Source organism: Xiphophorus hellerii, chromosome 14 (assembly GCF_003331165.1).
Source record: "Xiphophorus hellerii strain 12219 chromosome 14, Xiphophorus_hellerii-4.1, whole genome shotgun sequence".
NCBI classification, from domain to species: domain Eukaryota; kingdom Metazoa; phylum Chordata; class Actinopteri; order Cyprinodontiformes; family Poeciliidae; genus Xiphophorus; species Xiphophorus hellerii.
The window spans coordinates 15,554,746-15,581,752 of NC_045685.1; the positions used below are offsets into that span (position 1 = coordinate 15,554,746).

General features: G+C 38.1%; 1 protein-coding gene across 7 annotated transcripts in view; it reads left to right on the forward strand.

Moving 5' to 3' along the window:
• mpdz (multiple PDZ domain crumbs cell polarity complex component) overlaps window positions 1–27,007 on the forward strand; it is a 55,507-nt gene that overhangs the window by 13,553 nt on the left and 14,947 nt on the right. The window contains exons 7-31 of one of the 7 annotated variants that reach the window (XM_032583367.1): window positions 583–705; window positions 793–987; window positions 2,662–2,764; window positions 4,491–4,579; window positions 5,153–5,393; window positions 7,406–7,495; window positions 7,757–7,836; window positions 7,989–8,135; window positions 9,510–9,680; window positions 10,204–10,383; window positions 10,519–10,728; window positions 12,083–12,241; window positions 12,542–12,694; window positions 14,896–15,213; window positions 15,509–15,623; window positions 16,269–16,467; window positions 16,967–17,008; window positions 18,050–18,139; window positions 19,368–19,448; window positions 19,561–19,738; window positions 19,825–19,935; window positions 23,485–23,577; window positions 24,579–24,641; window positions 24,788–24,859; window positions 26,544–26,733. In XM_032583367.1, the coding sequence (XP_032439258.1) occupies window positions 583–705; window positions 793–987; window positions 2,662–2,764; window positions 4,491–4,579; window positions 5,153–5,393; window positions 7,406–7,495; window positions 7,757–7,836; window positions 7,989–8,135; window positions 9,510–9,680; window positions 10,204–10,383; window positions 10,519–10,728; window positions 12,083–12,241; window positions 12,542–12,694; window positions 14,896–15,213; window positions 15,509–15,623; window positions 16,269–16,467; window positions 16,967–17,008; window positions 18,050–18,139; window positions 19,368–19,448; window positions 19,561–19,738; window positions 19,825–19,935; window positions 23,485–23,577; window positions 24,579–24,641; window positions 24,788–24,859; window positions 26,544–26,733 (3,493 nt within the window). The remainder of the gene's footprint in view (window positions 1–582; window positions 706–792; window positions 988–2,661; window positions 2,765–4,490; window positions 4,580–5,152; window positions 5,394–7,405; window positions 7,496–7,756; window positions 7,837–7,988; window positions 8,136–9,509; window positions 9,681–10,203; window positions 10,384–10,518; window positions 10,729–12,082; window positions 12,242–12,541; window positions 12,695–14,895; window positions 15,214–15,508; window positions 15,624–16,268; window positions 16,468–16,966; window positions 17,009–18,049; window positions 18,140–19,367; window positions 19,449–19,560; window positions 19,739–19,824; window positions 19,936–23,484; window positions 23,578–24,578; window positions 24,642–24,787; window positions 24,860–26,543; window positions 26,734–27,007) is intronic. The other 6 variants (XM_032583369.1, XM_032583371.1, XM_032583370.1 and 3 more) reach the window with 6 other exon arrangements.

Below are 27,007 nucleotides of genomic sequence, written 5' to 3' on the forward strand. Positions count from 1 at the left end.
AGCTCCGTTTATGGCTCTCTTGACCTAATCAAGGTAATTCGGATGATAAACTCTGTCAATGCTCGCTTCTGGCTGAACCGTGTGGGCGTGGCCAAATGGCGAATATCAGTCCCTCGCCATATACATACGTTTGGCTCTAATTCACACATGGATCATCCGATTGGCGCCAAACTGGATATGTATGACCTTTGTTCACCTCTAAAGAGCCCGACGGGTTTGAGATGTAATTTGACTCCACTGCGCCCCCTAAGTTGATACATCGGCCGTATCTCCTCGACGCATCGACCGATCTGCACCAGATTTTTTGACAGTCGTCGGGGAGCGCCGCCGAACGCATTCACGCGTGTCGCCCGGTGGACGGGCGGGGAAAATGCGCGACAGCTTCCGCGGCGGCTGGCGGGCGGCGGTGCTGGAAACTGCGGCAGAGCTTCCGCGGTGGGGAGCGGGCTGCGGCTCTGGAAAACGCGCGAGAGCTTCTGCGGTGGCCGGAACCCCCGCGGTGGCCAATAGGCCGGAGCGGCGCTTGCTGCGAGGGCCGCCCGAGGCTGCTTGCAGCTTTAATTTTATTTTATTTTTTCCCAGTGGCAGCACGTGGAGACGATTGAGTTAGTAAATGACGGCACTGGTCTCGGCTTTGGGATTGTTGGAGGAAAAACTACGGGGGTTATTGTCAAAACCATAATTCCTGGAGGCGTCGCAGATCAGGTGATTGCACTGGTGTATTTCAGTTGGGTTTAGGATCGTCTAAGTTCCTAACTTTTGAAATCATGAAAACACATTTTTTAATCATAGGATGGACGCTTACGAAGTGGGGATCACATCCTGCGAATCGGAGACACCGACCTGTTTGGCATGGGCAGCGATCAGGTGGCCCAGGTCCTCAGGCTGTGTGGCAACAGGGTGAAACTGGTTGTTACCAGGGGGCCTGTGGAGGAGACGCCGTCTGCCGTCATGTCTGTGGTGCTCCCCACTGTCGCTGAGCAGCAGGTAAATGAGACTTTCACTAAAATATAGAAATGACAGTATAAAATGCAATACAACAGGTTCTCATTTTTAGCTACATCTGTGCTGCATCCTCAAATTACTGCTGTAAAATGTCACTTATGCATTACATTTTCAGTACTGCACATGGTTTATTAACCCAATATATTAATTTATTAAGAATAATTTTATTTAAACTATGTTTTTTATTAAATAATATACATACAATTCTTGTACTCCCGAGTATCTATGTGAATACAGCCATCAGTGCCCATCTATAGAATGCACATAATAGGTCCTCCATAACAAGTGGTTTACTGCAGCGTATACACAGATACACAGATTATACTCATTATTTTTCAGTAATTATACAGTGTAAGTCCTTGTAATTCCACTGGCTGACGTTCATCACAGACAGCCGTCAGCTTCAGGTGAGTTGCTTCTCACTAATATGCAGTTCTCTCTTCCAATCTGTGGTTTGTTTGTTTAAGGCGTTAATTTAGACAGAACCTCACTGCCAGACTGTGTAAAAATACTGCTGAACATCTTTCACTTCAAATAAAGTTGGAAGACTGCATTTAGTTGTCCAATATGTTGAAATGATCTGACTAGCTGGATTTGTGCTATTCATCATGTGTTGGGTTGAGGTGAAAAAAAAATACCTAAACTGGTTCCCTGTATCAATACTTAGATATTTTTTATTTTTACAAACTCAATACATTTATTTATTAAATTGGTGGTTTCTGGTAAGGCTCAAACATACTGTAGCTAGTTTGTCTAAAATTTCTGCATTTAAATGCTTGGTCTGTTATTTTCACCTCCTGCTGTCTGTTGCATCACTCACTAGCTTAGAGTTAGTGTAACATTTGTAATGCACCAATGGGAATTTTGTGGCCAATTTCAGGTTTTTATAAATAATAAAGCAACAATAGAAACAGAGAATGTGAAAGAGAGAGCAGTTCCTACATTTATTTTAATCATTTTAAAACAAAAAAAATCCACAAATAAGCACATATTTGGCAAATAAGTTAGAGATACAGTCCAAAGAAAAATCTGAATAGGTGAATCTGCAAATAGTGAATCTTGGAGATTTCATGGGAACTGAGACAATCACAGAAATAAACACAGAAACCAGAAAATTGTGCCCAACGGAACACGACCCAACATGAGAATGACTCAAAGACTAAACAAATCGTCAACATAACCAGATACCTTCACTAATTGGAAAAAAATCAAAATTTTCTGATTCCCTACTGGTGGTCATTAGTCAGGGTCAATCAAGCAATAAACCATTTATGGTCACCAGCCTGTTTCTCAGAACATCTCTGCATTACGCTGGGGAAAAAGAAAATACAAAGCTCTTAGCCATACACTTCAAACATAACATTTTGGGCTGATATGAACAGTTTTAAACCTTCATACATTTTTAGGATTAACAGTTGAAAATAATTAAATAGCACCAGGAAGTTGCATAAGCTGTGAAGAAGCATGGAGGTGTCAATTTATTTCTGTTGAAATGTTTCGAGCTGCACTTCTATATCCTTTCTGTATCATAATCATGATGCAAAGATGAGTAACTTTTATTTACCCACAATAATAGAATTGTTTTTCTCCTTTCAATGCAAGGTTAAAAGAAAAGGTTTTTGCTAATCTTGCTTTTGTTGACATTTACTTTAACAGGGAAGTGAAGAAGAGGAGATTGAAGCATTTGATGTGAGCCTAAGCAAGAACACACAGGGACTGGGCATCACTATTGCTGGCTATGTTGGAGATAAGAATTCAGGTGAGAATAAAGTGGAGGTTGAGTTCAGTTATTATCATATGACAGGATATCAAATTATATGCATGTATTTATATAAACACGGGTTTTTGTGGAAGTCACAAGCAAAAAGAAAAACTTCTGAATAAATGAATAATTAATGGAGTTATATAATTTTATAGGGGTATTTCTGTGCCAGATTGTGGACTCACAATCAAACAGTCCCTCCGAGATGCTGATTCGTCTATGCACACATTAAATATTTTTAATATTGCCGTGATCATCGTTGTCAGCTGGAAGAGAGTTTGAAAAGCTCCATGGAAAATATGATCAAAAAGACTAAATGAGGAGCAGCTCTGTATGGTGCCATTCATGTTTTAATAAACTTCGTTATAAAGGATATATATTAATTTGGTGGAGATTTTACCATCCTAAAGGAACGTTAGTTAAAAAATATCTAATTTTTTTTTCTTGATAAAAGTTGCTCAACTATATATTTATATTTGCTTGTTTATTGTGAGCTTATGTAACTCCCAAAGTTGAGCATATTTCAACTCAGAGAAAATAACTATAGTTTTAATTCCAAGGAGTTTAGTCTCACTCTTGCCTTGGCAACATACGCACGGCAGTATGTACCTTGACAATATAGAGTGTTTAATAAAAACCAACAGGAATAAATGCAAAGGAAAACAGGTCAATGAAGGCAGGCAGACTAACAGAAGGGAGTAACAGAAACAGAGGCTTAAATACAAGAGAGTGTGATTGCTGACAAGATGCAGGTGGTTGATTACAAACAGGGTGCAGACGTGAGAGAAGATAAAGAGTAAAATAAGGAAAATAAAAGTAATGAATCCACAAACTGAACAGGGACTAAAAGGATCTAAAACCAAAGGGAAAACACTAACAAATAATATAAGAGAATCAAATGCAAAATACAAGAAACAGAACAGAGGAATAAACTAGAAAACTCAATAGAAAGGAATTAATATATGGAAAGACCTGAAAAGCAATATTTATAAAACTGTATGGGGCAAGACCTGTTAAGCAATAATAAGAAACACAAATATTCAAAAACAAGGAAATAGTGTGACAACCACTGATGGAAACACGAGGGGATAAAAACACATCAGGTGGGTTACCAGAATGGAGTTTGAACCACACTCTGTACCAGTAGGTAGCGGTAATGATTATATGATGGGGTTTTTTTCAACTGGCAATAAAAATCGAAAAGAAGAAGATAACAGTTGAGATGGAGAAATTTGTTGACACAACTGAGGGAACTAGCTAAAGGGCATGACTAAATAAAACAAACATAAGCGAAAAGGTGTGAAAAACAAATTATTGGAAACCCTTTTGAACACTAAAGCAAAACTCCTTTGGGACATGATGTAAATATGGAAAACCTAAAAGTGAAATGATGTACAACCAATATCTATATCTAATTTCTCTTCATGTTTTTCTAAAGTTTAAAAGTAATTAAGATACAATTTCTGCTGAATAATTACAGTGGAATTATTTACATGACAAAAGCAGTTTAAAGATGTGTAAATATTGGATATTATTTTTTTAAAAGTGCTCGATGTTTTACTACTGTACACCTGTACTTCTCTAAATATCATGTTTGACCTACACACATGATTTGTGTGAGTGTTTTCTAGTCTTCAAAAAGAAGATAAATCACAGTGTAAAGTGTAAATTGCAGGTTGCTTAAGTTTAACTCTTAACTTTACAACTTGTACTGACTCCTCAGAGCCCTCTGGCATCTTTGTAAAGAGCATAACAAAAGACAGTGCAGTGGATCAGGACGGCCGGATTCATGTTGGAGACCAGATAATCGCCGTGAGTACCTTGATTATTCCCCTCGGAGGAAAGGCTGTTTTTACTGTTTTCATTTGGTCTGGACTAAAATATGCAGTGAAAGGTTCAGGTTGCGTTTTGTGTTACAGTTATCGCATTTACGCACTCGGCAGAGGGACGTTATGAGATGCATAATTTTGAATAATTCACAGTTTACAGATAGCAGCAGCTCTTTTTTGCAACCATGAATATAATGGAGTGTTTAATTAGCATACTGAGAAAATATGTTTTTAATATTCTTGCTGAGGATTTTTATGGTGCATTGTTTTCATAATGTTCAGACTGATTCCTCTAGTTTTATTCTGCTCTGTGAGAATCTTATAATTACTTAAATTCCTTTAATTTATTACCCATCTGAGAAGGATCTAATTAAATAGTCCCAGCACATACTCCCAGCTCTCTCAATGTTTTCTACATAGCCTCTGGCGTTTACAAACTCTTAAATTACTTTAATTTCATTTTCTTGGAGCTAGAGTGCATTTGACAGTATTACTTCCCAAGAAATTTTTCTGACATTTTCATATCTGGGTTGACCCCAATGGTCGCCCCCTGTAGGTGGATGGCGTAAACATCCAGGGATGCACCAATCAACAGGCAGTGGAAGTTCTCAGACACACCGGCCAGACGGTCCACCTTAAGCTGATCCGGCGAGGCTTCAGGCCCGACGACGAGGAGGAACCCCCCACCGTGACCCCTATCGTCTCTATCTTGTCCCCTTCTGCCACCGTCCCGACCACAGCCACCGTCATGAAGGAGCTGGAGTTGGAGAGGAGCACGGCTCAGCAGCCCACTCAAGGTAGGAAAAAATTTATTTTCTAAAAATTACATAGAAAAAAATGATCTATTAATCTGCTTATCTCAATATGTCTAGAGAGGTTTTATTTTATGTGTAAATATGGCTTCGAAAACTTTTTTTTTTCTTTTTTATGGGATCTCAGATTAAACATGCTATCTTGCTACAGTTAGATATTTTATTGTGAAAACTTATATTTCTTTGTATAATAAATTGACCTTAATTTAATGTAAAATTTATGACACACAAGGTGCTTTTGTTTCACCACACACCCATCTGGATTGTCCCAGTACAAATGGATTCCAAATGTTTACAGTAAAGGGTTATTCTATGGTTTGGTTAACCTAAGATAGCACTCCTTGCTGCAGCGTACTGTTAGTTTTTCTTCATTGCGTTGTCCTCCCTACTTTGTGTCATAATTCAAAGTTTTTATTCCACATTGCTTAAAGTAAACAGTCATTCTAAACTTTTTATATTTTGCTCTGACTGGAAATTAGGGCTAAGCTTATTCTAGCTCCTAATTTTTTGTAGCCATTTCCTGACTTTTGAAGATCAACACAAATCTGCCTTACTTGAATGGCTTGTTCTCTTGTCTTTGGCATTTGGAAGAATTTCACATATTTTTAGACAAGGGAAACAGGAAGTCATGGATTTCAATTAAGAAGCTTATTAACACTCTAATCAACTTTGAAACTAGGTGATCCATTAAAAATGCTTGTGTTTGTTTAACCTAGCTTTCTTGTTCTCCTTTAATGGGTCTAACAACTTTAATGAATGAGGATAAATCACATTTCTAAAAGTGTTTAAATTATATTAGAAACACTGGATTCTAATAAATGGATAGTTTTTTGTTTTTTTTACCATAGCCTCTAAAACCATTTCTTTCTAGTGTCACATTTGAAATGGGTTCTTATTCTTAGATTAAACCCCCTTAACTAATTTTTTTTTACTTAACTTTGTGTACAGGACAGTATTAATTTGTGCCATGTTTGTTTTAGACGTTTAACATTAATCAAGTTAGAGACAGGAAAGTGAAAGGTTTTTGTCTCCAGCTGCACTGACGGAGCCTCCAGGGTTTTACAGAAGCAAGAAGCCGAGTTGCATAAGTGGCTTAGTGTCAACAAGGATTGATAGAAATAGGAAGTAATTAGATTTGGCATGGAGTGATAGTAGCCCAAAAGTCTGGACACAGACTTGATAAAACTTTTATTTTTATGAGTGCTATGATACAAGTAAGAAATTGAGAAATATAAAAATTAAATAAATAAGATGTATGCATATTATATTGCTGAAGAGGCTGGTGGCGAAAACAGCTGGGCCCAGAATCTCCTCCACAGCTTAGGTCCTCCAACAAAGGGAAAAATGCTGAGACCTTACCAACTCTCTGCCGGGTTTCATAAGAAATCTTTCATTGCTATTTTATCCTTTGTTTCCACTGAGTGGTATGGAAAGGATTGATCCACTTTCGGATGCTATTTGTCTTTTTAAATTGTAAAAGAAACTACAACTAATCTGTACCACACCATCCCTGGGGCACCTTCTGTTGAGTCAATAGAAATTGTTACTGAAATTCACTAAAACTGAAGGTATGCTAAGGGAGGAGCTACTGGTGCCACACAACACAGTCGATTGATTAGGGAACAGTGTGTCACATTTGTTGTCGCACAAGTATGACATGTTTGGGTTTATTCCCGTCTGCCTGGTGAGAGTCCAGCTATCAATGGAAACAATCTCCTTAATTTCCCACACCACTGAACTTCACTGACCCATGCCGTACCACTCAGTGGAAACAAGACAATAGTTAAGTTAAACTACAGAAATAAAAAAGCGCAAAGTGCATTCAGCATGTTGTTTACAAAGTCCCGATCTGGTTAGATTTGTAAATCCTTCTTGCAACACTGGGGCAATGAGATCAGTACTGAGAACAAAGAAATCTAATCGTACACTCTGATGTGCAGATGCTCATGAAGACAATTGCATTTTTGTGCACCTGTCACGGTTTCTCTGTGTTTCAGCAGCCGTCGTTGCTCAGAAGCAGTTCCAGACAACAGGAGAGGGATCTGATGTCAGCTCCGCTGTGGATCATCTAACAAAAGACAAACATGGTAGGAGGCTGGGATTATTCAAGTCATTCTGCCACAGAGCTACTGTTCCCACATTTAACAGATAAGGGCTATTGTTTACAGGACCACACAGACACACAATGGGAAGAAATACTGAGATGGGAGCAAAGCGCTAAAGTTAGATTTTTAGGCTGCCGCATATAAAAGAGGATGATGTTTGTTTTTATAGAAAACTTATTTTAAGTACTTAAAATATATTTACAATTAGGATGTCGTGATGCATGCTTTTTTTCTTTACATTAGGGCCGAAGTTAACCCCTACTGAAGAAGACAAACTGATGAAGAAATGGCAAGAGATTCTTGGTCCAAATAATGAAGTTGTGGTAAGGATGGATTATATATATACTGTATATGTGTGTGTGTAGGGGTGTGTGTGTGTGTAAGAGTTACCATATTTGAAAAACAAAAGATATTGAGCACCTCACGAGTTATCATGATGTTGTCTGGGTGTTATAATTCCTTGTTTCCTCTGCAGGTGGCTCAGGTGGAGAAGTTTACTGAGAACAGCGGCCTGGGCATCAGTCTGGAAGCTAGCGGTGGTCATCATTACATCCGTTCAGTCCTTCCTGAGGGACCAGTCGGCCGCTGTACAAAGTTGTTTAGTGGGGATGAACTGCTGGAGGTAAACTTTTGCTCAAAGAAATAAAACCTTATTTTTGTCTTCATCTAAACGTTGATTTTAGGGGATTTGTTCATGCTTCCATGTGATATAGCACTAGTATCATTTCATAATGGGCTTTTTTTTTGTACAAATAGCTGCTGTAACAATAAATAAATGTTAACTTTTCTTTTCTTTAGAGAAGTTAAAAAAACTAATTATTGGGTCAATAAGAAAATATTACTGGTTAAAACTGAAATGATTCCAAAAGTAAATGTGTTCAACATAAGTGCAATACAGGAACAGCATCATATCTACTATTGTATTCTTGATATTCAGTCTTTAATCCAGGAGTTTCACCAAAGCTCTAAGCTAGTCTAAATTTTAATCTCTAAAACAAATATGTAATTTCCAAGTCTACACAGTCTCACCAGCAACTTAAATCATTTTTAGAAATCTGTAATGTGGAAAGCTTTTTTAAGAAAACAAAAACACAGTAGTTTTGCACAGTATCTGAGAGTGGACAGGGACTAATTTACTTGTCTTCATAAAATAAATAAACCATTGTGTTTGAACTTGGGCATATTACTTCCTCAGAGCCAAGTCTAGTTCTTTAATAGTCCCGGAGAAGCCTGTGATGTTCAGCAGAAAATGTTTTCCAGCTGTTGAGTCTCACTAGAGTGGATTTTCTCACCTAACACCAGGTGTTAGAGTGTTGAAAGCATTAGTACCACAATCTAATTTCCTAATACAACGCAACCTGACTCTGAAGTGTTTATTTACTAAAGTCAAAAGTATTGGAGCATTGTTTGTAGAGAACAGACTGTTGTTCTCAGGAGTTAAAGCTTAAATATAGTTAAGCTTTAACTCCTATAATATAGGAAAATAAAAAAAATTCAGTCAGCATGGGATGTTGGAAGTCATTGATCAGTTGCAATGAGTCCTAAAAAGGTCTAACTTCTACTAAAAATCTTTATTAATAAATATGCTTGTGGTAATTGAACTCATCCAATAACCTGACCTTCAACAACTGTCATAGTAATTGCACAAGATTCATTTCCCACTTCTGGTATGGTTATGCAGATGGTTTTGCTGATGATTCTGAAATCTGTAAGTACACATGTAAAACAGCTGGGATTCAAAGATAAAGTGGTGACAGTTGTGGGCAGTTTTTGATCCAATATTTTAAAGTTAAAATTTCTTGACAATCCAAATCAAATTATTGGTTTGATATTTTGTTATTTTAGCAGGGCATTTTTAGTCACAGTACATCTGAATCATAACGTTGTGCTGAGAAGTGAAGTGGTTGCTTGAAAGTCAGGCCTGAATGTCAGGTCTGATAAAAAAAAATGGAGTCTCCATGTGTTATAAAGTTAACCTTGACATCTTCCTGTTTAGGTGAATGGGATTTCTCTGATCGGAGAGACCCATAAAGAGGTGGTGAGAATCTTGAAGGAACTTCCAATCTGTGTGTACATGACATGCTGCAGACCTGCTCCAGATATCCAGATAGATATGGATACAGTCCAACCAAAATCAGATGCTTTTCCTACAGAATATAAACTGAAGGTACAGTCATATATTTGTCTTTTTCTACAAAACATTTTCTGTTTAAAGAAAAAGACTAAAACACTAACAAACTATAAGGTTTTAGTAGCACGTTATGTAACATATTCATACATTCAAAACCTGGAGAAACATATTTAAAGAAAACTAGTCCAACCTGACTGTCAGTGGCTCCTTTGGCTTTCCTCCTTGATAGCCATGATGGATTAAGACTTACTGATAAGAACAGGAGGCTTAAAGTTTATTAGAAACAGTCTCAGCAGCAATACCTCAGCAGTTGCCAGCATTACGGAGATATGAGACATCAAATACAGCTTTCCTTTGGGTAGAGGGGTTTTTCATCTCTGTAGCTTTATCTGTGATAATGTTCTGAAAGCTGAGCATCCCAGAGATGTTTCCCTTTTTTAACTACTGCCAGAAACCTGATCCACAAACAGACTTAGAGGGTAGGAGCCTGTGGGCTGGGAGGGAAAGGAAGGACGGCGTGCTGTCTCATTGTGGTTTTGGGTTTTTCCTCTCCCTGCAGAATAACATCAGCAGTGCACTGGTTTCTGAAGTTTCAGAGACGAATGACATAGAAGATCCACAGGATACAGTTACCGAAGAGGCAATTGGATCTCCTTTGGCCATGTGGGAGATGGAGATCCAGAATATCGAGCTGGAAAAGGGAGAAGGGGGATTGGGATTCAGTATTTTGGACTACCAGGTGGGACTACTTCCTTTAAAAATCTGTGAGAGGAAGCAGGTTTTTGTCTCATTTAGAATAAATCTTTTGTTTCTGTGTTTTCTAACTTCTAACACAATGGAGATCACCGGGTGATGTTACCGTTTTTACCGCCAGGACCCGCTGGATCCCTCCAAGACAGTGATCGTGATACGCTCGCTTGTTCCGAACGGTGTTGCAGAGATGGATGGCAGACTTCTGCCCGGCGACCGACTCATGTATGTGAACAGCACAAACCTGGAGAATGCCACCCTTGAGGATGCCGTCCAGGCACTTAAGGGGGCCAAGGTTGGAAAAGTCCAGATTGGAGTTGCCAAACCTCTGCCTGTAAGCAACGTTATCTCAATTCTTGCTTTTGATTTTATTTTAGAGCTGTGTGAAATACTCAAATGTACTGCAGATCGTGGCTTATAGTTTAAAGAGGGTGCAAATGTATTGGAATTAGTTATTTAATTTTCCAGCCACTGTGAGACTTAAGAAGGCAGACCTTTTCATGTCACACAACGTTGGGCCCAGTTACGAGGGCTCAACTTACAGACAGCTTGAATTTTTTATGCAGGAAAAAGTTGTGGAGGTAGGCTGCATGGTGTAGCGTTCCACCCAACCCTCTGTCTCAAAGGGTGGTCAGCCCAGAACACTTTGCACGCTTAGTTCCATTATATTAGGGAATTTTCCATGAGCACCCACCCTCTTGAACACTTAAACACATGAAAGCACCTGTTATAACAGCGGGTCCATCGGACGGCATGTTTGTTGCTCCGGGCTCCCGAGATCTTTTTGCTATATCAAAAAAAAAAAAACAGCTTTCGTTTTTTTTCTTTTTCTACTGTTGAGATGCATTTTCCTGCATTGAATGTGCTGTTGGATTACTCAGCAAGACCTCTGGGCTGCTGGGGTTAGCTGGATTACTGAGCTGTAGGGAGCTCTCCTGCAGGATATGGAATGTGCTTCTGAGGGGGATTTTTTGTCATATTGCCTTGACTCTGATGTGTGTTATCTTCCCTGTTTGCCTTGATCCTTTTCATATACAGATCCTTGCAAAAGTTACAGCCCTGGAACTTTTTCACATTTTATCATGTTACAACTGCAAACTTTAATTGTTTTATTGGGATTTTATTTCATGAACTAACACAAAGTAGAACTTAATTGTGAAGCACTCCATTATGAAATCTAATTAAGTCCTTGTTGCTTATTCCTACCTCTCAATACTTCATTTATGAGGGCAATAATTTGTGGAGTGGGGAATGATCGACAAGAAATTGCTGTCCAGCGGTTGTTGACAGATTTATCTGAGGTATACTTGGAAATATAAGGGTAGGAGCAGTGTTAAGATATATACAGATTAATATTTGTTAGTTAATATGCAACATAATGTAAATATAGCTCACAAGTTTGAGGTTGTAAAGTGAGAAAATATGAACAGGTTCAAAGGGATTGAATATTTTGTCAAGGCACTGTATTTTTATGAGCTGAACCAATCAAGATAAGGAACTTTTAACTGAGATTCCTTTCGGAGCTTTTCTGTTTCAAAATATTCTCATTTAGTTTTTTAACCTCAATCAATCCTAACCACTTCTTTTCATCTTCATCCCATACTAATACCTTCATCACTAGATTTGGTAACAGAAAAATCTCATTCCATAAAGCTGGAGACACTGAAAGAATTTCTCCACTTTCTTAGGGAATATGTGGATATTCCCATTCTCCACACCCTTTTGGTGAGCAGGAAATACCTTCATCACCCATCATCCATTCATTTGACTTCAGCAGTATTTTGATTGAAGAAGGAGAGGAAGGAGGACTGACTGAGGGCATCCTTTACCGAGCAGAACCTGCATTGGTTAGTTAGCTTTTGGAGAAAAAAAACAACTGCAAAAAATGAGAACACTTGAAAAGAGAAGCAGTTTGTGCTTCACTGTGATATTTGCTTTTGTCTAATTATTACAAAACATGGTCTGCTTAGTTGAAATTATGTTACAGCTTAGGGTATTTTGACAGAGAAAAATGTAATTAATGTTACAATGTGTTTTAGATAATTTTGCTGTTACATATTCATAACTTACCTTTTTGTAACTGCAAATCATGTTCAATAACTAACATTATTTTAGAGTCTCACTTAGATTTCAATCCATTGTTCCAGATTGACACAAGTGAAGGAGACCTATCTGATGATAAGGTGTTAGATCATACTTACTCTGGGATGGAGGACGATACATTCCAGACATCAATGATCGCTCTCCATGGCAGCAGCTGCAGTGCTGACTTGGATTGCCTGCAGTCATCCACACCCAAGGTAAAGAAAAACATTTCTCAAATCACAACTCCTGGAATAATGGAAATACTCTGTGTTTAATGCCTTCAGAGTGCTGAAACCTTTTTTTTAACTGTTTTTACTACCTTTTTGTGCAATCCCTGTAGTTTTTAAAAAATATATATTTTCCAAGGAACCGTGGTAATTTTATCAGGCTTTAATAGGACGGTTTTGTGCTCTTGTTTCAGAGCCTGTAGTTTCTTAGCACTTAAAGAATCCATTAATGTCAGTGGCTTCAATTTCAGCGCTACGTTGTTGAAAAGTTGAGAAAACGTCCAGGATGTAGAGGTCTTTTGGGAAACTCCAAGAAGGCCTGTCAAGGTGTATATTCTGACTTTCTAACATGCCCAAAATGTTTATAGGGGAGTTTTGACTCTATGTCATGAAGTGTTGGCAAATGTTAGTTCTGTGCAGAGCAGCATGGGCACTTGCACATTGAAATTGTCCAGCACTCACTCCTGGGGAGGAGAGAACACACCTTCAAATTGCTCATGACCTCAGCTGTTTGCTGCAAGGCCAAAGGAAGCTGTAATTGTAACAACAACTACATATCTCTTGTTCACTGAATTTGACAAGTTAATAAGTTAAGCAAGCCACACAACTCTTCTGAGTGGAGACATCTGAATCAGACAGATTTTCAGTTTTCTCAGCTGTCAGCGCTGACCGTGTTTACCGGAACATCCTGATTAATTTATGATGTTACAGGGCAGTCTGAAGGGACAGATATGTTCCTTGATGTCTGCAAACAGATTATAGCCTTTGTTTCGGGTCAGACAGTTCAGCCTTCAAGATGTGCTTTTCTTTAAAAGATAGACAACACGCCTGCTGATCATTCTTACAGCCAAGGTCAGTTGTGTCGGCTTCCTGAAATTTATCTAAGGTCACATTCTTCTCCGTTACATTAACAATTCTAGTTTTAAACGGGTAAACGGTCTTGGAGAGTTCTTGTTTCAAATCACAAAATTGGCTTCTTGAGTAACACCTGTACGTAATGCAAGCAAATTGGCTTGAGTTTAATGTTCGCAGACAAATTTTATTGTGAATCTGACTGCGCTATGTGCAATTCTAGTTGGGGAAAAATGGACTTCATGGTGGCTTGCAAAAGTATTTAAAACCCTTGAGTTTCTTCCAATTTGTTCATATTACAAGCCTCAGTCTAAGGTGACGTGTCATTGTAAAGTAGAGAGGAAATGATACATTAATAGTGCAAAGTTTTTAACTAATAATGTTGTGTGTATTGAGCCAATACTGTGCTCAAGACACAGTATTAGCCTTTAGAAAGATACTTCATACTGGTGGAATGTTACAGGCCATTTTTCTTGTCAATAGGTTAGAAACATATGTGTTACATGATGTAACAAGTTTGGCTCTAAATTAGTTTTTGCTGAACTGAGAGGAAAAAAAAAATATCTCATTGGATTGTGAAGGTTGCAGATCCCTGATCCTGATTTCTATTGTAGCTCTGGCTTTATATTTAAGGTTGAAATCTTGCTAGAAAGTGAGCCTTACACAGTAACAATGGACTCTTGGCTGCTTCCCCGTTGAATTCTCCCCTTGGCCGAACTGTCAGTTTAAGTAGCCTCCCCATCTTGGTATGTTTGCAGCTGTGCTATAGTCTTTCCATATTCAGATGATGGATTGAACAGAGAGATTTGGATACTATTTTATAACCTAACTGTGGTTTAAGCTTGTCCACAACTTTATCCCTGCTGTGTTCCTTGGCTTTCATGATGCTGTTTGTTCACTAAAGTTCTTTAAAAGACCTCAGAGGCCTAAAGTAAAAAAAGAAACCTTTACAAATTTTTATTTGTATCAAATATTTATTTGTAACAAATGCTGAAAATGTTACCTCATTTGCTTCCAAATGAAAATGCTGTCTTCTGATTGATTGCTACTCTTAGAACAATCAATCTCTTTCTCTCATAACTCTTAGAACATTCAATTTACTCTCTGCAAACATTTTTCTGAGCCACACTAACCTTTATTTTCAATAAAGCTGGACTGCTTTTATAACAAAAATGTAGAAATTAAGTTCATTTTACCCTTTAGATCAACCTTTTTCTATAGCCATTGAAGGCTTTTCTGTGGCTTGTTAAAAGAAGAGCAAGCTGGATGGAGCCTGAGTGTGATTTATCCTCCCTGAGTGGATGTTCATTCATCTGCCATGCTTTGTTTCACTGTAGCTGACAGCCCGTCTGAACGTGTTGGATGAACACCCCGGCTTCGCAGACGACGCTCTGGCGTTCTCCACAGAGAAGTCGGCCTCTTACACTCCAGCGACTTTGACAGGTCACATCCCGGCGATTAATACCATTCTAAGCAGCTCAGATCAATACTTGGCAAAGCACCCGAGTGAAGAACAAGAACCAGTCGGGTGCTCAGACTCCTACAGCCTGTTTGCAGAGATAGAGGCCAAACACATTGACCAGGAGGCACCTGTGGAGCACCCTCTCTGTCTGATCGAACCAGTCATCTCTTTTAGCGATACGGAAGACACAACGGTAACTTAAATTCCTTTAGAATCAGCTTTCGGGGGTTTAACTAAGCCATTAAACTTACTTTATCTCGGTTCATTTTTTTTAGCTTACTTAATGTTGTGCACTTTGTCTCAGTAAACTTCTCTTAGTTAAAGCATCCTCTCAGATTTTAGATACACAAAAGTAAGATATGAATTGCTCAAAATTAATTTTGACATTCAAATTGCTTCATTCTTCTCTCAAGTGGGAGCTGTGTTTGGAATCTGCTTTAGTATTTTTTAATTTGTCATGAACAAATGTGTTGAATTATCACTTTTAGGATAAGGAGAAGGCTGGTGTGAAAGAATCTGCTGAAGACGACAACAAAGCAGCTCTGACCTCTATGAGCAATTTTGAGAGGACCATCACAGTTGTCAAGGGCAACTGCAGCCTCGGTGCGTGTTTAGTTCTTCACATTCTTTGAATTATTTGTTTTTTCTTAGTTTTTGTTTTCCTCTCCTGCCCCACAGGGGGTTAATGAAGTGTCAGGCCTGAAAGCGGGAGCTGGCCTTTAGTTTTGTCTTTGGCTTTATAAAATGTAATTTTTCAGACAGAAATGATAGCAGTAATATCTCGTAGTTTTTATACTTAGTGACGATGAGTCTGCTGCTATTCAAAACATTAGCATTTAAAAAAATGCCAGAGGGGCTCTTCCTAGCAAAGAGAAACTAAAGTTTGAACTTTAAGAACAAATGCGTATTTAAAATGGTCTCTTTTTTAGCTTTGTTGTACTCTTTAAAGGCCTGTTTAGGGTAAATAATTAATATATCTGGCTTTTTTCCTGTTTTCTGTTTCTTTTTTCCTGTGCACATTTTTATTATGTCATGGTCAAAAATTTACACAACATTATTATTTCTTTCAACTTTATAAATAAATATTAAAAGATAATATGTGTGGTCAGTTTTTTAGATAAGCTTTTACACATTACTCCAGTTTCTAAGATGTTTTCTTATGGTACAAATATTTCATAACCACTGCTTGTGTGTGTGTTTATCTAATACAAATGTTAATGACGCTTTGTTTTACCATCTGCTCTAAAGGGATGACAGTGAGCGCCATGAAAGATGGGCTGGGGATGGTGATCCGCAGTATCATCCATGGGGGGTCCATTAGCCGTGACGGTCGTCTGGGAGTGGGCGATCTGATCCTGGCGATCAACGGAGAGCCCACCACCAACCTGTCTAACGTCCAAGCTCGTGCCATGCTCAGGAGGCACTCTCTCATTGGACCAGACCTCGGGTAAGAGGCGGAGTGGCTCAGTGCATTAGTGTGCATGAAACTTGACAGAATTATGCAGCATTACATAAATATGATGACACATTTTCAAAACTGTAAGGGTTTTTTTGTTACTAAGTGGCAGTGTGGCATGCAGGTAGTCTTCTCCCAAAGATCACTGTATTTATGTAAGGATGTGCACTCATTTATCCAATGGTTTTTTTTTTGTTTTTACATCCTTCTCTTGACTTCAGGTGGGAAAAGTTTTCAAATGACTCAATGTGGTCTTGTTTTACATCCGACAAACATGCATTGTAACATGGGTGTGCACACTTTTTAGACAGACAAAATATCTTCAGTTTCTGTGCTGCTGAACTGTATTCCCACAATCACTGTGAATCCTTGTTGGACCTGCAAATGAATTAGATGTGTAATTATGATGTTTTCATAAATTCTGCTTGCTGAACTAAACTTGGCAGTTTGTTAGCTTCGGTGCATAAAAAGCCAACTCTTCACATTCTAGATCTGCTTGTGCACCTGAGGACGATCTGTGCCCGTTTTATGTGTGAGTATGGCTAACTTCCACACCGACGGATTCTCAAAAAGACGCTGGCGCTTTGGTTTTTCTTTCTTTTCTTTTTTTTGTTTGTCTGGTGAGAGGTTTATCCAGAAGGATTAGGTCACTCGAGTGGTCATTTGTTTTCAACTTAAGAGTGAAAAAAATGTCTGAGGAAACAAAATGTGGACGATTGAATCTTAAAACATCCACCTGGATAAATCTTGACAGGCTGTGTCGCCTATTCATCCTACTAAACGTGCTGCCTAAAGTTATTTTCTTTCTAAAATCATTAATACCTTTTTCTAACTCACTTTTTCATGTGCATCCCTGACATTTTGCTCACTGCATGTTTTGATGATTTTAATGAAGCAGCTCATCTTTCCCATTTTTTTTGTAGGATTAATTTTCTTCCCCTGTCTGCATGCTATCAAGTAAAAAAAAAAAAAGCAAAGAAAAAAAAACAATTGCACCCATCTGCTGAAGATCTGTCAGCCTTTCTCTGATGTGTTAATGTGCCCTTGAGAATCAGCTTCTCTGAATTGTTTTCAGATGGATTTGCGAGTAGATGGCAGTTTGTCACCCATCTCTCAGCTCGGCTCGTTCGACGTATGAGCCGTCTGCTCTCTTTCAATTAATAATAGATTAAAAGAATCCTTCAGATTTGTCACGTTTGTCCCACAATGGGTGACTGAAGACTTGATTTGCTTAGACTTTTATGAAGGTAAACAGCTGTTTTCAGCAGTCAGGTGTCAAAGTCCTGCATATATAATTCATGGACGTTTCACCTTGAGCTTGATACGAGGAGAATGTGTTTACTGGAAGGCAAAGTGGGTTTGGTTTTGAAAAGTATGCCTCAGACTGTAAATGAGAACAGCTGTAATGTTATTCTCTATTTATAGTAAACGGCGCACATTTCAGTCATGAGTAGAGTTACTAATTTTCACTATGGTGGGAAAATTAGTTTTTAAGTATGAATGCAGGTTTGTTGATAAAAAAAAAACAAAAAAACATTTGTGAACATATCTTTGTGTGTGCATTTGGGTTTAGCGTTACATACGTCCCTGCTGAGTACCTGGAGGAGTACAAAGCCAGCCTCGAGCAAGCTACGGATGATAGCTTCACTGAGACGGCTCAAGAGTAAGTTCCCATCCCACACACAAGGTCTGTAACCAATGCCTGTCCTCAAGATGAAATGTATAATGCCATAAAACATTTTTTTGTTTGTTTTATTTGTTTCGGATCAGCAAATTTCAATAGCAGACAAAGATGACCCGAGTTAATACAGGAAGCGTTTTTTCCAAGTTATGTGTTGAATTATATATTTTTGATTCTTACTTATTGCAGAACGCTGCCAGTTTTCCTGTTGTGCTGATTAACCCAGTTTATGGTGGGGAGTTAAATAATTTCCATCTCAACCAAAAAAAAAAATCTTTGATATCCGTCACATTGTTGCAGGCTGGAATTAGTTTCCTTCCATCTTTTGAAGCATAAGTTGTGGAAGTTGTTATCTATTTAAATTTCATTTTATTTAAGTCCTTATTATTGTACCTAGAGATACAGCCAAGGTTTTTCTAAGGACTATAACATATTTTGCAGGTTCTTTGATAGCATTGGTAGTTTTGATTCTAAAAGACAATGAAGGAATTAAAATATAGTCTTTGCATCAAAATATGCATCTCTAACCTTTATTGGATTCTAATTAAACTAAAAGTAATAATAACAAATCCCAGGACATGGTGTTGCTTGTTGTATTTGCAAAACAAAAATAGTTTGAATTCTTGGTGCCAAAATCCAAAGATTACTGATTAAAGGCGATCAAGAGAATCTCAGCTAGTCTTGATTTAAAGCCAATTGATTAGTGCACCTTTCATCTGAAATTTAATAATAGATTAGGTTGTCGCATATCTTTTATATCAAAATCATGCACCTTTCCAGACTGAAATGTCCAGGGCTCTCCGTCATCTTATAGCCCCTTTTAATAGGATAAGTACATACTATGTTTACAATAAATCTCTCACGGGAAATGGTCAGTGTTGTTATAGATAGATAGGAAAAATTACCTTTAGACTCTTATGTTGAAGTTTTGTCTAGAAAGCAACATTCATTTATCATCTTGGATTTACCTAAATTTCTTATCTGACTTTGTTTACTTGAACAACTTTAGGATGCCTTCAAATGACATTTGTTGTGAAGTGGCGCTATATGAACAAACTGAATTTAATTTGCTGTTTCCCTAAAGACACAGTCTTGACGGATAAAGTTTGTTTTATATGTCTGCAGCTTTAATAATTTTCAAAATGTATGCATATCATTTAATTTCTCTAGCTTGAATATAATATTCTTTCCTACCTCATTACATTTTTAGAGATATTCCCAACCTCCCAGAGCGTGAAGATGGAGAGGGAGAGGAGAGTGCCTCATACAGCAACTGGAATCAGCCAAGGAAGTAAGTATACACTTAAAGTCTCAACTGTAATTGTCTGAACACATTTCATCAGCACAAATGGCCCAGCTTTTAAATAATAATTATGAAAAATGGGAATGCTGCCTTTTCTCAGAGTGGAGCTTTTCAGAGAGCCTGGTAAGTCCCTGGGGATCAGCATCGTTGGCGGCAGAGGGATGGGCAGCCGTCTGAGCAACGGGGAGGTGATGAGGGGCATTTTCATCAAGCACATCCTGGAGGACAGCCCTGCTGGACAAAACGGGACACTAAAGACTGGGGACCGGATAGTGGAGGTAATGAAGCATCTCAGTTCAGCTAGAGGTTATTTTCGGTTACAGTTTATGCTGTTATTTGTATTTTTATGATGTTTTTGTTTCAGGTGGATGGCGTCGATTTACGAGACGCAAGTCATGAGGAAGCTGTGGAAGCCATACGGAAGGCAGGCAACCCTGTTTCCTTCTTGGTCCAGAGTATTATTCACCGAGCCAGGGTGAGTCTGTAAAATAGAGCCAAACTAAGTGCTATTTAGCTTCCTCGTAATATAAAGGTCACTGCTGCCCTGTGTTGCCTCTTTTTCTTTATCTCATGGGACAATTTATTCTGTTTTTTCAGGCTATTTAGGGCATTTTCAAAGCTAAAAAGTGCTATTTATGTGCCACCACTGTACTACAGTGGTTCTTAGCAGGCTGAAAGTAATTTTCAAACATTTTGTTTCTAAGAGCAACATATCCTGCTTGGAATATTAACTATAGTACAAAGGTTTAACCTTTTTAAAGAGCCCCTCATTTAAAAATCACCACATCAACAACACCGTTTGTTGTTTGAAAGTGCCCTCAGGCCTTCAAACCATGAGTAAGTACCTTCCTGCTGGGGCTGCCGCTGGCCTGGCTTCAGTGCCGTATCACTCTCAGTCAGATGCCTCTTAATTTTCACATATTCCCTTCTGCTTTTGCTAACAATTTATTTTCTCATTAGGCATGTTGCGACTCATAATCTAACACAGAGAAGACTACATTCCAGCTTGTACAGCAATTAGCATCCCTGTTAGAAATGTGTTAAAACCTTAAGATAGGTGATTCTTTTAGGGAGTACATTTATTCAAGTCCAAAAACTGATATCTATAAATGAGGTTCTAAGACCCACTTGTTTGCTGTAGTTTCTATTTTATTACACAGAGATGAGTTGTGTTACTTCTAATATATTTTCGAGAAATAAAGTAATTGTTTACATTGCATTTGCAAGTTCACACTTTTGTTTTAGGAGCATAATGTAAAAAGTTAGCTTCTATTTTCAAAAATAAACAAAGAAAATACTGCAGTGATAGTTATCATTGTCTCCTACAGTTTATTTAAATGTTAGACTTTCCTGTCACAGTGCTGTTGATCATTTTTGCTTGGGTGACCATTGGATCAACTTAAGGCACATGTGTTTCAGGGGATTCAGATACCAAATATAATATGGAAAATCTGGTTTGTGAAAGGATTCCAGTAAATTTAGGGGCAGATTCTCATTCATACCTGAAATGAAAAGGCTTTATAAATACTATTATGTAAACTATATTATGAGTTGCCTCATTCCTGCATCTCTCCTCCTCTACTCGACTCTCTCAGCCTGAGTCGATACATAGCCCAGCTCCATCTCCTGCTGTGGAGAAACGCACTGCAGCTTTCACATGCATGCCAAATCGCGCACGCCAGGTAATCCATCTCTCTCCTTTTGCCTCCTCCATCTCTGTTGCATCACCCATCCATCACATATAATCTTGGTCGTATTATCTCTCCTGTCTCCTCTTTCTTTTTGTGTCTCACACTGCTTAGCCAAGTCCCTCCTCTTTAGTTCTGCATTTGACGTACAAATAATGTTTGCTCTTATGTATATGAAGTAGACTTGGAAGTTTTCCCTGGAGAGAAACAAAAAAGGGAAGGTGTGTTTTCATCTGGCGTCATGCAGCTCTGTTCTGTTGCAGAATAATGTGGCGGTAACTGAGAGTTCAGGCACAATGATGATGAAATGCCATTGTTACATTATTTATAGACAGTCAGCTCTACAGTTTCAGGGTTGCCAACTTTCTCGCAAGAGATTTCTCAAATATGAGTCAAGAAGCGAGTCTTAAACACAATAAATCTTTTGGGAGGTGGAGGGTGCTTTACATGTCAGGTAAAATAGTATTCACCAAAAGCTGTGGGTTGCTTTTTTATATGACGTTCAGGTTATCAGCAAAAATACTAATTGTTGGCGTGCCGTGGTGGCGTAGGGGTTAGTTCGACCCATATTTGGAGGCCTTGAGTCCTCGACGCGGCCGTCGCGGGTTCGACTCCCGGACCCGACGATATTTGCCGCATGTCTTCCCCCCTCTCCTTCCCCGTTTCCTGTCAGCCTACTATCATATCTCCCGGACCCGACACTAGAGCCCACAAAAGACCCCCTGGAGGGGTTAAAAAAATATACTAATTGTTAACATAAAACAACGAGTGTGAGGGCTTATTTATATTAAATATATAATTTATATTGTACCAATGTAGAGTCAAAGCACTTTACATCAAAAAAATATATACATCCAGTTGTTTAGAATTCAACTGTGTCCAAATGTAATTCAAATCAGTCTAATTGTTTCAATCCTAGATAGCCAAATAGTTAGATGCATTGCCAAATTCGAACCTACTTAACACACACTACAGTCAAATTTAGTTGGTCATAAAATGCCATCGGATAAAATGTTGGCTATCATAAAATGTGCAGACAGTTGCATCGAGTCCTGAGCAATCATTTGGTGACAGTGGAGAGAAACTCCCTTTTTACAGGAAGAGACTTTCAGCAGAACGAGGCTTAGCATGAGATGCACTGGAGAAGATGCACCTTATTTTGGAAAGAAGAAGAACAACAGAAAAGATATTTAGTAACTCCACCTTTAGAATAAGAAGCAGTTAGCGATTGGGTGGATGTCCTTTGCTTCACCAAGTAATGTAGCACAACTAAATAGTTGTGTAAGTGGGAAACAAAAGAAGGACCTTCCAAAAAAGTCGTGCCACTTCAAAGACATTTTTGGTCATAAATTTAACAAAAGTGTATTAATTATTTAATTTCACAAATAAAAGCTAAATAAAATTAAGCCAGTATTTTCCAAATGCCCTGATTGTTTTAAGTGTTTTTTGAAAAGTGAGGGAATGCATTTTCTGATTCCTTTTGCCTTCAGATGAAACAAACAATGGCACTGTTTCTTAATAGTGTTTTATTTTCTGTTTCTGTTTTATTTTTCACAAAATGAGGCAAAGTTGTGGTCCACAAAATCATCCAAAATTTTCTATGATTGTTAAAAAGACAAATCAAGAATCCTCCATGTTTCATCAGAGGCACTTTCATTAAGTGGTTGAAAAAGTGAGCCCCCAAAATTGGTTCAAATTCCCAGGTAGAATTTTGACAGGATTTAGCTCTTTAAATTATGAGTGAAATATAATTTCAGCCCGGAAAAGAAGCTGTTTAAGTGCATCATTAAAAGGCCAAAATTAATGGCATTCGTGACCCCGATGGCCAAAATACAAGCAATAATTTGTGCCGCTTTTCGTGGGGAAAAAAAAATAAAAAATCTGTCCAGTCACTTACTGAAAGTGAATGAGTTCCACTAAAGAACTGTAATTTATTACTCTTGGCTGTAAAGTAAATGCAGATCATTCAGGGACCAGTTGTGCCGCGTAAAATGCAGCCTATCTATTCAACCTTGAGCTCTTTCCCCATAAGATCCTGATATTTCTTTTGTGAGCAATAAATAATCTCAAGGTATCCTGCAGGTATCTTTAAACATTCTGCTAAAGTGTTTCAGAGAAAGTGGCCCCTCTCCAGTTTTTTTTTATGTTAAGGAAATTACTTTTCTCAAGCAAACCGTTCATTTTAATGGTTACTAATTCAAATTAAGCCTTTTGTGCTCATGTACGTCCTCTTTGTTCTTCTCCCTTCCAGCTTTTGATTGGATTCTGTCATTAAGTCAAAGCCATCCCATTATAGTGTCATGTTGTCAGCTTGTCCGTCTTGTGTTGCTTTTTAGAAGCCGCCCCTGCCCTTTCTGCAGCTAAATAGCCACCGTGACTCCAGCCTTTGCAGCACTAATCAAAGCTCCTTAGCGCCTGCCCTCCCTCAGGTTAGAAAGCCACCCTGTGTCTGTGTCCACTTTCCACTTGACCTTCTGTTCTGTTCTGACTTGGGAAATCAATGTTAACAAGCTGCACATTCGGAGTGAAAAAGTGTGGCAAAGTAGAAAAAATATACATGAGTGTGTTGAGGTTTACCACAGCGGGGCACTTTTATTGAGGAAAATATCAGAAAGACAAATATTTTCTTTTTTCTTAATTTTGGACATTTTGTAGCTTGACTCCTCCAGTCAGAAGAGAACATATTTAAACAAATCCTATTCTTATTTTCATTTGCAAATTAACCATTTTCCCTTCCTGGTTTCATCAAACAAAAGGACAAATAATATTTGAGGCTTTTACTCTGAGAGCTTTTTCTTTTCCTCCTGATTCCCATGTTTGATAGGGAGTTTGGTTTATTATCACACCTCAAACATTATTATAACAGGCCTGGAGTCTGTATGAGAAAGACAACTTGCTTTGAGAGATGGCCGTTAAAGATTTGTACAGACCTTAAAGTAACTATGCTTTGGGTTGTCAAATTCTGGACAAAGCCTTTTTAAGCCTGATTGCTGATCAAAAAAATTGTAGAAAAACAAGCAAAAAAAAAAAAAAGTATTTTAATTTTTATTACAGTACTATGAAAAACATACAGTATTTATCTCCTTCGGGATTCTTCTCTTTTTTTGTCACGGTGGTTATGTTCAGATTGTAAAGCAAATGTTAACATAATGAAAAGATAACTCCAGTAAATGCAAAATATCACACCTTCAACCACTATTTTTGTTCAAAATGTCAAAAGCATCTCACACTGGTCCTTTCCTACATATGATTTTGAGCTAAACTCCAGATTTGACCATAGTGTCTTTCCTCACAGCTGCTCTATGATATACTCTCCTTAACGCACTACTGACATTTCAGTTGATATCATGAATTTGCTCTCCCTTTAAAGTCTCTTCACACGCTATCTGCTGCAGAGCAGAGTGATTTACCTTCTCGTCTGTCTTTAAAGCAACCGCCATCGATAACAGACTCCGTTGAGGAGAGAGCCGTGCCGAATTACAGCAAGGACAAGGTTGGTATTCCAGCCGCTGCGCAGTGATACGTCGTCTCCGACGGCAAAGAGCGAACCAGCACCAGTACATGTCTGTTCATACATGTTTGTTATTGTCCCGTACGTGTTGCCCTCTAAAGTTGTTGCCCTTGTTTTCTTCTCTGTAGGAGGGTGACAGTCACAGTAGACTTTTTCTCCGCCTCTCCCCAACTAACCCTTTCACTCCTACCCCGTTTAAGGTTTGTGCGTCTTTGTGTTGTGCCTTCCACCTCTCACCTCTGTGAATGCTTGGACAGATGCGTTCACCTGCCGCAGTGAGTTGCGTGCATTTCCATGCAACAATCTGTTCATGCATTCACACTGTCTAACTCCTCCTCTCTTTCTGAGGTCTTTTACATTTTGTAAAATCAACATTTGTCCTTCTCTTTAGTTTTTGCATTTTGCGTTTAGTTGCTTATTTTAATCAGAGTCAGTACTTTATTACAAAATTACAAAAATTACAGCTTCAATGTAATTTACTTGGGAATATTAATTGCTAATGGGTTTTTTTATAAGGTAAGTATAAAGTAGAAATATCTATTTAATTTTCTGCACAAATTTATGGAAAAATTTGTCTCTAAGTCAAAACAATGTGCACGTTTTGGTTGAAGAGGTGTAATCAAGGTTGGCTTGAATGAGCTAAATAGTCTAATGCTGATTCATAACCAAATGCCAGGGTTCCTATGCACTCTTGAAAAGTCTAAAAGAAAGTCTGTTTAGATTTCCATGTCTGGATAAATATGGAAAAAGAAAAAAATATATATTTTCTTTTTTCTTTTGTGCACCAAAGTCCATTAATTCTCAGTAAATGCAGTGGTTTTACAGTTGCTTCTTCAATTTGTCTCAACACACATGAATTTAAAATTTATACCCATCTTGACATAATTCATACTCATTAAAGAATGAAAGAACTGGCTATTTTACTTGATGTTTTATCTCCAAAACTGTAAATTCAGTTTGAACTGGATTTCTTGATCTTCAGAACTCAACAAAGAGAGATACCAAAGTGTAGTTGATTACAGTATTTTGAACCAGAGTGGAAAATAAATCTGGTTCAGTTTTTAATATGTAAACTCAATAGAGATTTCACTCTATTCATAACATACCAGCTCATTTTATGTCCATAATGAGATAGGAGAAGTATAAACTTACTCAATCCTACCATGGCATTCTCAAAATAAAAGCTGTCCTTGTCTCATCATGTTAAAGGGCCAGTCGGTAGCTTTTAGCCACAATACGTTTGTTTTACCATTCAGCATTGTTGTTTGACTTTTGTCAATTTTTGCATTGAGTTTAGTTTATTTAGATACCACCATTTCGCAACAAATATTGTCTAAGCATACTTTACAAAAAATAATTATTTCAATCCAATCATACAGACTAATTCAAAGTTCTTGTCATAACCTCCAGTTCAATCCTAGTTATCGAAACATGTCGTCAAGGGCATGTTTTGATTTTTAATTAAATTGACAAAACAGGTTTCTATCTAATCGCATCATGTCATTTATACATTTGTTGAATCTGCAGATAAAAGACCATCTACGATTCAACCAGGTTCAGATCGAATGCTTTGTCTTTAAATGTTCAGATTTTCTTTTGAAAATATCAAAACTGTAAGTCTTGAAAACTGTGTAATTATGAAATTAAAAATGTGTAGGAACCCTGCTAACGCTTTGAAAACATGTCATTCATTTTCTGCCTGAAACTAACCTGAATCGAAGCCAGGCATATAACCCGTCGTTGATGACATCAATTGCTCTTATATGCCTTTGCGTCTTTGTAAAACAACTGATTAAAAACTGAAACGCAGAGATAAAACGTCCAATCTCTTCTTTATCTATTACTAATGAACTCTCCCTGCCTCCCCCTCCTGTGGCGTGACAGCCGGCGAAGCGTGAAGCGCCAAAGGCATCTCCCACCGGCTCCGTCCTCCCCCTGCCAGTGGTGCCCCATGTGGGAGAGAGCGATACAGACAAGCTCACTGATATTCCTGGAAGACCTGCAGAAACGGTTGAGCAGAGCAAGGAGGAGGAGGAGGAGAAGGAAGAGGAGGACGAGTTTGGATACAATTGGAGTGAGTTCAGTTTGTCCTTTTCAGAAAACACAGCTTGTACTATGTTAAATCCTAAAAATATACATGCTGATAATAAAATGATTGCTTTTTCTTATGAAAATGAGACTGAAATTAATAGTTTAAGAAGTTTTCCACCTTTGTTGTAATGTCATACACCACTCAGCTAGAAAAGTTGAGTGGTGTAGCTCAAATGCCTATTTGAAAGGTGAAGATTTGTGCACAACAATATATCAGAATCAACAAAGAATGACTTCACCGGGAGACAATTGTTTGG